General features: G+C 33.9%; 1 protein-coding gene across 1 annotated transcript in view; it reads left to right on the plus strand.

Moving 5' to 3' along the window:
• The window catches only part of LOC129759672 (GTPase-activating protein skywalker-like), a 150,365-nt gene that overhangs the window by 16,806 nt on the left and 120,654 nt on the right, over positions 1-12,905 (plus strand). The window contains exon 2 of the mRNA XM_055757183.1: positions 8,024-9,150. Within this exon, the coding sequence (XP_055613158.1) occupies positions 9,027-9,150 (124 nt within the window). The 5' untranslated portion in view covers positions 8,024-9,026. The remainder of the gene's footprint in view (positions 1-8,023; positions 9,151-12,905) is intronic.

Consider the following 12,905-nt stretch of genomic DNA (forward strand, 5'->3'; position numbering starts at 1 on the left):
GTTACTTGCCCAACTTACCCTTGAAGGTATTAAGTCTTCTTGCAAACAGACTTCAAACAATGTAAAAGACTATAAAAGAACAAAAAAAAAGATGTTTTGAGAATTTTCCCAAATCTGCCAAACGTAGGCGTTAAAAACTCTAGTACTAAAGCAGTTGATGTCTTTATGATCAATTAATATCTATATTTGAATAATGAGCGTGCAAGTATTATCTAACCATGGACTACACGTCGAGCAATTATTTCTTCACCATGTTTCTGTATATAAAATTAAAAAAAAACTTGACATTTTTAATTGCTGTGGTAAAAATTGTTTTACGACCGCGAATAACGTTCATTTGAGCTCATGGTCACAAGATGGTTAATACATGTGTTCAAAGTTAGTAACCATAAATCAACAAATCTGCAGAAAAAATGTGCACTCAAAGTGGATAGAAAATTTTCACTAGATACCGCTATCCTAAAAATTATTTTAGTCAAATTACATAAAGTCAGTTGCTAATAGAAAAGCTTAGCAATTATTCAATGCCCAAATTCAACCTTTCACATAAATGTCAACCTTCTCGAGGTGATAGAAAACTTTAAATAAAAACATACATGGAACTTTGATCATTTGATACCTACTCTCTGAAATGGAATCAAATGTCACATTCAATTTTCCGAGTTGTGAAATGAAGCATCTAAACAGATTTTCCCATCACACCACTGCACTGATGCATAATCGTCAACCATATACTGCAACATTTTTCGCGACCTGGCTAATTATATGCGGCACGTCATAAATAAAACATCGCTATAAACTTCCATTCATGAAAGCTTCATCATTCAAACGGCCTGCATTGGAGCAAAAGATCGCCATGCTGGGTGATCAATATTTATAGCTAAGCAAGCGAGCTGCTGCAGATGTCCAAATAAATTTAAGCTAAAAAAAGTTGCAAAAATGACACATGGCTCTACATCGCCAATAAAGGAAGGCTCCTGTAGACGGACGTGTTTGTCCTCCGTTGCTTGGTTTGATACCTATCTATCTATGTAGGTATCTCTCCATGTGTCGATTTCAGCACCCAGTCTGCAAGCAGCATGGCCGTCTTCCGATGGAGATTGATTCATAATAAATTAGGTGCGTACGACCGTTTACCTAAACTCAAAACAGAAAACGTGTGTGATGAAGTGGATTGCCAGTGGCAATAATTCACATTAGCACTCTCTTTGGTTCATATGTTTGATGTTGAAGGTATACAAACACTCAAAAATAGAAAAGTAGTTTCACAGTTAGCGTAGAAATGTTTTTTGCTTCTTCAGCTCAGCATTAACCAGTAAAAGCTAAAAGAACGTTGGAAGTTCAAACGCAAAAGCAATCTACAATGTTTGTTTGGAATAACAATATAGCGTCGATTGTTGAGGATTTCAGGATCAGAATTTCTATCTAGATTCATAATCAACATTCGCACAAAATGCGAAAAGTGTAATACGAACGCGATACAGTTGCTCCCTCGATATCGATTTTCGTTTACACCAACAATCGCCTAAGTCGCGAACATATTTCACTTAACCAGAAACCGCCCGGTTTCAGAATTTCGCCTCCATTATGGTGGTCGGAAACGGCAAAGTCATTTCTGGCCACGATGCCGACGACGAGGAGGAGGGTCGTAAAACTTCCTTCAGCGACTTTTCCTTTTTCCCGGATTTCAGTCTTTGGCAGAATTTTTTTTTTCGCCTCTGCCCCATTCCTTCATTCATGGAAAACGTTGAATGCAGAGACAAAAAAATAAACAGCACAATCGACGAACCAGTGTGGGTGAGTTCATTCATGCCTGAACACAGTTTTTTCTGGTATTATTTTAGTGGCCCCTCGATGGCTCAGCGAAACAAGTTTTGTCGATGTAGTAAGCCCGTAACTAGATTAGGCTTGTTCTTGTTGCTATTTTGCTGGTTCTTTGCAAGGCTTCTAGCTTCAAGCGGTTTTGTTCCTTCTTGTAGACGTCAGCCTGCGTCCGTCATCAATTACCATGTAATTTGCTCATATTGGCATCGTTCGTTACCGATAAATAAGATAATTTCGTCCAGTTGGATGCCATTTTCCATGATCGTAACTTGCACGGGATTGTTTCGTTCTTCGTAGCATACGTCTTTGACTCAATCTAGTGTAGTTTCAATGTTGTATTCTTATTACAAGAACCATAAGCTCAAAAAATCGGAGAGTTTTAAACCAAATTTGGTCTCTTCCACCAGTCAGTTCTTATATTTTTTTGTGGATACCTGAAACAGCATCTTCAAAATTTTTTATCAATTTTTTGGAACTGCTTTTTCGCTGAACAGCTTTGTCCAAAACTGTTACTTCGTATCTTGCTAGACAAAAAAAGCTATTAGATATTGAATGGGGGCACGTCTTTTGACATTAAAAAACCAATTCTCTGTATTTAGATGATTGAGTATTGAATTCAAGATCTTACGTAAAAAATGTTACATTGATTACACTAGGGAACAGCATTTTTCTTGCTTATGTTCTTATAACGATTTTTGGGAGATTTTAGAGTCCTATATTCTAATTATTTGTCAAATTTTCTCTATTTTCTCATGTTAATGTGATATGCCGTGTGGAAATGACAAAAATGACAAAAACAAAAAAAAATACAAAAATTACAAAAATGTCAAAAAAGACAATAATGACAAAAATGACAAAAATGACAAAAATGACAAAAATGACAAAAGTGACAAAAATTACAAAAATGACAAAAATGGCAAAATGACAAAAATGACAAAAATGACAAAATGACAAAAATGACATATATGACAAAAATGACAAAAATTACAAAAATGACAAAAATGACAAAAATGACAAATATGACAAATATGACAAAAATGACAAAAATGACAAATATGACAAAAATGACAAAAATGACAAAAATGACAAAAATGACAAAAATGACCAAATTGACCAAATTGACAAAATTGACAAAATTGACAAAATTGACAAAATTGACAAAAATGACAAAAAATGACAAAAAAGACAAAAATGACAAAAATGACCAAATTAACAAAATTGACCAAAATGATGAAAATGACAAAAATGACAAAAATGACAAAAATGACAAAAATGAAAAAAATGACAAAAATGACAAAAAATAAAAATGACAAAAATGACAAAAATGACAAAATTGACAAAATTGACAAAAATGACAAAAATGACAAAAATGACAAAAATGACAAAAATGACAAAAATGACAAAAATGACAAAAATGACAAAAATGACAAAAATGACAAAAATGACAAAAATGACAAAAATGACAAAAATGACAAAAATGACAAAAATGACAAAAATGACAAAAATGACAAAAATGACAAAAATGACAAAAATGACAAAAATGACAGAAATGACAAAATTGACAAAAATGACAAAAATGACAAAATTGACAAAAATGACAAAAATGACAAAAAAGACGAAAATGACAAAAATGACAAAAATGACAAAAATGACAAAAATGATAAAAATGACAAAAATGACAAAAATGACAAAAGTTACGAAAATTACAAAAATGACAAAAATGACAAAAATGACAAAAATGACAAGAATGACAAAATTGACAAAATTTACAAAATTGATAAAAATGACAAAAATGACAAAAATGACAAAAATGACAAAAATTACCAAATTAACAAAATTGACCAAAATGATGAAAATGACAAAAATGACCAAATAAACAAAATTGACAAAATTGACAAAAATAATAAAAATGACAAAAATGACAAAAATGACAAAAATGACAAAAACGACAAAAATTACGAAAATTACAAAAATTACAAAAATGGCAAAAATGACAAAAATGACAAAAATGACAAAAATGACAAAAATGACAAAAATGACAAAAATTACAAAAATGACAAAAATTACAAAAATTACAAAAATGACAAAAATGACAAAAATGACAAGAATGACCAAATTGACAAAATTGACAAAATTGACAAAATTGACAAAAATGACAAAAATGACAAAAAATGACAAAAATGACAAAAATGACCAAATTAACAAAATTGATCAAAATGATGAAAATGACAAAAATGACAAAAATGACAAAAATGACAAAAATGAAAAAAATGACAAAAATGACAAAAATGATAAAAATGACAAAAATGACAAAAATGACAGAAATGACAAAATTGACAAAAATGACAAAAATGACCAAATTGACAAAATTGACAAAATTGACAAAAATGACAAAAATGACAAAAAAGACGAAAATGACAAAAATGACAAAAATGACAAAAATGACAAAAATGACAAAAATGACAAAAATGACAAAAATGACAAAAATGACAAAAATGATAAAAATGACAAAAATGACAAAAATGACAAAAGTTACGAAAATTACAAAAATGACAAAAATGACAAAAATGACAAAAATGACAAGAATGACAAAATTGACAAAATTTACAAAATTGACAAAAATGACAAAAATGACAAAAATGACAAAAATGACAAAATGACAAAAATTACCAATTAACAAAATTGACCAAAATGATGAAAAAGACAAAAATGACCAAATTAACAAAATTGACAAAATTGACAAAAATAATAAAAATGACAAAAATGACAAAAATGACAAAAATGACAAAAACGACAAAAACGACAAAAATGACAAAAATGACAAAAATGACAAAAATGACAAAAATGACAAAAATGACAAAAATGACAAAAATGACAAAAATGACAAAAATGACAAAAATGACAAAAATGACAAAAATGACAAAAATGACAAAAATTACAAAAATTACAAAAATTACGAAAATGATAAAAATGACAAAAATGACAATGATGACAAAAATTACAAAAATTACGAAAATTACAAAAATTACAAAAATGGCAAAAATGACAAAAATGACAAAAATGACAAAAATGACAAAAATGACAAAAATGACAAAAATGACAAAAATGACAAAAATGACAAAAATGACAAAAATGACAAAAATGACAAAAATTACAAAAATGACAAAAATGACAAAAATGACAAAAATTACAAAAATTACAAAAATGACAAAAATTACAAAAATTACAAAAATGACAAAAATGACAAGAATGACCAAATTGACAAAATTGACAAAATTGACAAAATTGACAAAAATGACAAAAATGACAAAAAATGACAAAAATGACAAAAATGACAAAAATGACAAAAATGACCAAATTAACAAAATTGACCAAAATGATGAAAATGACAAAAATGACAAAAATGACAAAAATGACAAAAATGAAAAAAATGACAAAAATGACAAAAATGACAAAAATGACAAAAATGACAAAAATGACAAAAATGACAAAAATGACAAAAATGACAAAAATGACAAAAATGACGAAAATGACAAAAATGACAAAATTGACGAAAATGACAAAAATGACAAAAATGGCAAAAATGACAAAAATGACAAAAATGACAAAAATGATCAAAATGACCAAAATGACCAAAATGACCAAAATGACCAAAATTACAAAAAATGACAAAATTAGACTAAAAGGCTAAATTTGGTTTGTAGTTGGAGATTTCTTTTTATATTACTTAAAATGTTGTTTAAAAGTTTTAAAATATCTGTTTTTTCGACGACTCACAAAGAAACACCTCTCCTGATAAAATGATATCATTTAGATGAAAATTGGTTATTTCATATGAAAGTTTAACTTTTTTCCTTCGTATAGGTATATTTATGGTTATATGATTAGCTTAGGGTATTTAAAAAAATGGATATTTTCTATGAGAAAGTCTGTTTGGAACAAATGGCTAAAAACTCTATCAAATGGTTAAGTTTGAATAAAAAATGAACATAGAAATATTGGGAGGACCTAGCCATTTTATAGATATAAAGTTATAATGTCATAGAAACGGGACCATACAAGATATTCCAGAATTAAGTCATTCAAAAATTTCCAATAATGCAAATAATGTTATTTATAGGCAAATTATAATTATTTCTTCTTCTTCTTCTTCTTCTTCTTACATCAACATGGCCAAAACATGTAGGCATCCTGGAAAATGGGAGACTTGCGTCTATAATTTTTCTTTTCAGCGTAATAACTGTTACATATTCCTATGCATTGCAGATATTACTACGGCCAGGCCAACCATGTGATGAAAACCGCGAAAGATACAGGATACAGGGGCGGAATGAAGCGTGGAGATCCCTACCAACATTATACTCACCGCAGTTATTATTAGAATATAGAATATTACATTTGGATAAGCTTTCGCTATTTTCATGAAGTATTAAAACCCAAAAATGCAACTGTTCGTTAGTCTAGAACTTGAAATTGAGAAGATCTTGTTGCAAGTTATTTGTGCCCATTTTAGACGAAGAAGTTAAAATTAAAGCGAATACTTAGCTTTGGGATTTCAAACGGATGTACCGCTAGACTAAATTCTGCTTAGAAGAGACCACTTTCCCCCGTTTGATTAATGCCGTTTGACTGACTGCACCCTCGGAGCAGTTGGCCGCGCCCGATGCCTCTGGAGAACCCACCGATACACATTACATCTTCGTTCATTTCGGGTCCTTTTCACTGGCTTTATTATGATAACTCTTGATATCTATGTATTAAAATTTCACTTTTGAAACGAACGAAAATTAAGAACTTCATAGTAAGAAATGCCTACTGAATCAATAAATTAAAGAGAAATAACAAAGAAAATCACTTAGCTTTATATCAATCTGGATCCTTTCCGAAACTCCACTCTACTTGTATGGCCCAATACCAGTCTGGAGGGCCCAGCACCAGCGCTAGTTCCATCACTTTAAATACATTGTTTTCACGTAGAAAACTAATCGATGTAATCGATTCACAGTTTTCTTCATTTCACTTGAGATCAGTGCACTGCTCACTAAAAGTGCAAGTTCACTAAATTCAGACATTGTTTTCATAAATTTTATCACATTTGTCGAATTAATTTTTAAAATATCTATAGGCAAATTATAATTATTTCAAAATACATTTATCCTATAAACAATTTTGAATCCTTATTTCTTGAATTCATTTAGGATTTACTGCGTTCGAAATTCTTTAATCAGTATTCAGAATTTATGAATCTATCATTTATTTATTATTTTGTGTCATGTGTATCCAGATATAATTAATACAGGCTGTAAAAAAGGTTACAATCCACTGTTAAGTGTATTCAATCGGGTTTTTTAAATTGAAATTTTACCAATTAAAAGTTTCCGGACTATAATCTTGAGAGTAAATAGTACATTGAACATAAATTCTTTTTGTTTTTTTCTTCTTCGAGTCTTTAAAACTCATATCATTTTCAACGTTTTATTGATGGTATTTTGTATTATTTCTTTGCCATAGCTTCTACTCAATTCATGCGGAAAAAATGTAGAACCAATCCATCTGAAGAGAGCAATTTCATTCAAGTGCTAGCTACACAGTTTACTGAGGGCTAAAGGCCTTGCTTTGTCTGCTACCCATCGACCGCGAAAACTTTATCTTTTATTCAGGGACCAATCTCAATTACCGATTGAAAAATAAGGAAGAAGAATGTTTGATAAAATTATTTTCCGTTTTTAAGTTAAAAGGTACTAAGACAATTTTTAAAGCTATCAAAGTTAAAAATAAACTTATTTTTATTTTTAGAACCTTTAAAAATTGAAATGTTTTGAAAAGTTTTTGGTTTTTTTTGGCGACCGATTCAAAATTAACATCTCATCATCATTGTTGTACGTCAATGGGAAGTGATCCACTTAGGAAGTACCGGACAAATGTCACCCAAACATGTTCTAGATCGCTATTTTTGGACCGAATCCACCTAGCTAGATAGCTAGCAAGGCTTATTAAGTGCGATGGGGCTTCGCTCGTTTGCTACTGCTTACGTATAAATTCCCGTAATGCCATTTCTAAATCCCAAACACGTCACCTGTGGGGACGGATGGGCTTTGATATTAGATCGATGATTCACTCGATTTTCCCCAGTGACTTATCGGCGTGGCTACTGAAATAACTTACTAATAAAAGTCTCCCGTTTCGTCTTCCTTTCCAGGTTACATCATGCTTTTTGAGGATCTGACATAAATCTGCCGGAAATGCATGCCTTCCGAGTACGCCCTGGGGTACTAGTGTCCCCGTAGACATCTGAGACCATCGAAAAACAACAACTACAACAGCAGCAGCAGCCGCCCCAAAATATTTATTATTCAACAACGTTCGAGTAAGTTCAACGAAATTCCCAGCCAGCCGCACAGATTGAGATTATCGACGCAGGAGATTAGCCGCCGCTGAGGTTCATCGAGTCAAAGAGATAGATATCTTGAGGCGCAACCCAAGGGGGAGTCGCGAGGCGTAAGCTTACTTACAATCTAGTCTAGTCATTCGGTCTCGGTGTGTATAAGCAAATGCGAATCGGTGGTGTTCTACTGGAAGGCGAATTGAAAAAGTAAGAAAAAAATTAATCTGGTGCTGGCCTTTTGGGACAGTTCTCGATAGCGGGCAGCCCAGTTATTATTGGTCCGCGTACCTGGTAGCCGGAGCCGAGTGTACTCAACTTGGAGTGGAACACCTGTGATTGTGTCCCCGGTTTCGGTTGGAAGTTGGCTGGCTGGCTGGCGTGCGGCCAAGGCGTATTGGTATTCCAGCATTCGAGTGTGTGTTTAGCGGTCGAATAGATACGACGAGACCACCTTCTCCGTTAGCGCCGCGCGATTTGTTTTTATTTCGGGGGCGCTCTAGGCGAGTAACTAGCGGCGACGCGAGTTCCGAAACACTGTTTATGGGTAGAGAGCGAAATTCAAACGCGACGGTAAACCGCTGAAGGTGATTTTCGTGGCTGTACGTCTAGCTGCTAGACCCTCGGGTGGTTGCTTCCAGCTGCTGAGGGCTATCCAGAAGGGTTCGGTGCAATAGTGATCCTACCAAAGATCTGTGATCTAAGTTGTGTTCTAAACACACAAAGAAGAAAAAAGTTATCAAAAAGCATAGTATTATCGAGCATAAAGTTTTCCGCTTAGCAAGTAAATAAGATAGAAAGTGATCCAAACCCAGGAACCATGCCGGTTAATGCCATCGGAACCGAACAGCTCAGTGGCATCGAGGAAGAATCCGATATCTACGAAGCTTTTGCACCGCATGTGGACACGGCCAACATCTCGGTTCTGACCGACACCCCTCCTGGTAAGTCCGGTAGAAAATTTTCATCAATTCTAGCTGATACAAAAATTTCTTGGTCATGTGTTGTTACTCAATATTGGCGAGACCCTCTAGTATTTAGTAGCCATTACCCATATAGACAGGGGAGTAAATCTTCCGCGCCACGTTCAAGTGTGTTGGTAAATTATTGGTGGCTTCTGTTTGATAACGCAAGACTAGTGATTAGAGGGCGCGTGTATCAAGTTGTTTGGACGGAGACAGCTTCGCTCGATAATCGATAAGAAGGAGGTCGACCTTAAAGGTAGTAATTACGCGTACAAACCGAACAACACTTGCATTCAGAGCAAATTCAAACTGGACCTTCCGTTTATTAAATATCTCGCCAACGTCAACAACAAGATAAATAAAAAATAACAAACCACATGACGTTCTAAAATTCGTTCAACTAGTGCCGGCATAAGTTAATTTTTCGGTAGGAATGCATTTAGTTTCTTTCCATCACCCCGGGACAGGTCTAGTTGTTGTTTATTGTGTAGCATGACAGCGAGATGCCTCTGCTCTGTGAGCTGCCTGCGCCCCGTGATTGATGAATCGGTTTGTTTGTGTTTATGAGATGATGCTACCAACTACCAGGCCAAACTCGCGCTGAGTAGACTGCTTCCATCTAAACCAAACAAAAACACCGCTTGAACATTCATTGAAATTAAACGAAAACGTTAATTTAGGATTAAAGCTGTTTTTTTTTATTGTTAAAGCTCAAGCAATATTATGAGCGCAATAGGACAAAATGTAGCTCTTTGAACTTTGTTCATCATTATGCAAATCAGTGATTAATTTTTATAATCAGTGGTCAATTTATATAATGAGTGCAATTAATTATAAACAGAGCTCAGACAGGAATAATTGTATACAGAATGGAATGAGCCTGTGGATTACAGTTTTACTCGGTTTTTAGAACGGACAAAATAAACTTATATTTTAAAGGGGCGAAATCACCGTTATTTTGTTTTTTTAAATTTTGAGCGGATTTATCGATGAGTATTAAAGATTTGAAATGGTAGACGGATAGACTATAGGAAGAAAGTTACTAAGGTGTAAAAATGATCACGGAGCATTTTTTGAATAATGGTTGACCATGTTCTGAAATTTTTGTCCCTCATCAAAGTTACAATAAAAAATCGGAATTTTCGTGCATTTACAACTATAAAGAGTCTACTAAGATTCCTTTTGACTATCTAGAAGCAGACCGGCGGGGTTTGGCCAAGGTTGCAGGAATCCCAGACAAATCTCTAATTTTACAGAATTTTTAGCAATTTTTCGTCACAGAATCTGTGTTACATATCACAGAATATTAGCTTAGCTTAGCTTAGCTTGATTGACTTCTCATATCCACCTTAAACCATTGAACTCGAAATGTTTTATTTACCATCAATTTTGCACAAAGTCCAAAAGACCGTGGGCATGGTAAGAGGCTCATTTATATCACTTTGATGTAAATGGGTATGCCTTGTCGCGCAAGATCTTAAAGAATCGAATAGTGATAGTATCACACCAGATCTTGCGAACACGAACGGATCACTGATGAATACCAGTGAAACGGAATCTACGTGTTGGCCCCACGGCTTTATACAAACGTCTTACCAGTGTTCAATATGGTCCGATCAGTATTGATTGTTTGACCTGATATAATTTTTCATACAATTTGTTTAATAAAGTTTTATATTTCAGGTCCGGTATTCTGTAGGTTCAGATGTGTCCCCGTACGCTAGGCTGTAAAGGTAGTAGTATTCGCCTCCCCAATGCTCTAGTAAGTGTGCATTTGCGGTTTATGAATTTCGAAGGCTTATTCTTAAATCAAGCATTTTACAAGAACTAGAGGCTCATTGGATCAGAATGCTTTTTGGACAGTTTCCTGTTAACAATAATTCTTTCTCGTTTCAACGCTTTTTGGTAGATTTGTCTATTGTTCGGTTAGGCTTGAAATTCAATTAAGGTAGTGGAAGAAAGATGTTACGATTTTGAAAAACAATAATATAAAGGCAGTCCAGGAAGATAATATTGGGAATTAAAAATAGGAGTGTTATTTAATTCAACCGAAACAGATTGAGGAAAGTTGCTCTGAGAAGATGTTCAGAGTTAGCGATGAGGCTTTAGAGGAACAGCATTGTCATTAGTAGTATGGGTTGTTGGTTATTTATCAATTATTTTATTGTGTGTGTAACGTAGATTTTTTTACAATTGCTGCAGTGATAAACACCTTTTAATGGAGATTCTGTTTTATGGTATCCAAGTTGTTAAAATAATTACAGAGTAGCCACGCATTTGTTCTGAATCTCTTAAGACTTACTCATTTGTAAATATTTTTATACGCCAATCTATGTTAATCTCAAGAGAAAACTATCATGGGCTCAAAGTTTTTGAATCGAGTAAGGATAGGTGATAGGTAGGACCCAACATAACACTATTCATTGTGACAACAAAACTCAGCCCTACAAAGGCTACTATTTGTTGTTCACTTTACACGACACAATACTTTTCAGTGTAACAACAAAATTCAAACATTGCGCACTTTAGATGACACAATACTACTCACTGTGACAACAAAACTCAGCCCTTCAAAGACTACTATTTGTTGCTCACTTCACATGACACAATATTACTCACCGTGACAACAAAACTCAGCCCTACAAAGGCTACTATTTGTTGCTCACTTCACATGACACAATACTACTCACTGTGACAACAAAATTCAAACATTGCACTTTACATGACACAATATTACTCACTGTGACAACAAAACTCAGCCCTACGAAGGCTACTATTTGTTGCTCACTTCACATGACACAATATTACTCACTGTGACAACAAAACTCAGCCCTTCAAAGGCTACTATTTGTTGCTCACTTCACATGACACAAAACTTTTCATTGTGACAACAAACCTCAGCCCTACAAAGGCTACTATTTGTTGCTAACTTCACATGACACAATACTACTCACTGTGACAACAAAATTCAAACATTGCTCACTTCACATGACACAATATTACTCACTGTGACAACAAAACTCAGCCCTACAAAGGCTACTATTTGTTGCTCACTTCACATGACACAATACTACTCACTGTGACAACAAAATTCAAACATTGCTCACTTCACATGACACAATATTACTCACTGTGACAACAAAACTCAGCCCTACAAAGGCTACTATTTGTTGCTCACTTCACATGACACAATATTACTCACTGTGACAACAAAACTCAGCCCTTCAAAGGCTACTATTTGTTGCTCACTTAACATGACACAAAACTTTTCATTGTGACAACAAACCTCAGCCCTACAAAGGCTACTATTTGTTGCTCACTTCACATGACACAATACTACTCACTGTGACAACAAAATTCAAACATTGCTCACTTCACATGACACAATATTACTCACTGTAACAACAAAACTCAGCCCTACAAAGGCTACTATTTGTTGCTCACTTCACATGACACAATACTACTCACTGTGACAACAAAATTCAAATATTGCTCACTTCACATGACACAATACTACTCACTGTGACAACAAAACTCAGCCCTACAAAGGCTACTATTTGTTGCTCACTTTACACGACACAATACTTTTCAGTGTGACAACAAAATTCAAACATTGCGCACTTCAGATGACACAATACTACTCACTGTGACAACAAAACTCAGCCCTTCAAAGGCTACTATTTGTTGCTCACTTCACATGATACAAAACTTTTCATTGTGACAACAAACCTCAG

Source organism: Uranotaenia lowii, unplaced genomic scaffold (assembly GCF_029784155.1).
Source record: "Uranotaenia lowii strain MFRU-FL unplaced genomic scaffold, ASM2978415v1 HiC_scaffold_24, whole genome shotgun sequence".
Lineage (NCBI taxonomy): Eukaryota > Metazoa > Arthropoda > Insecta > Diptera > Culicidae > Uranotaenia > Uranotaenia lowii.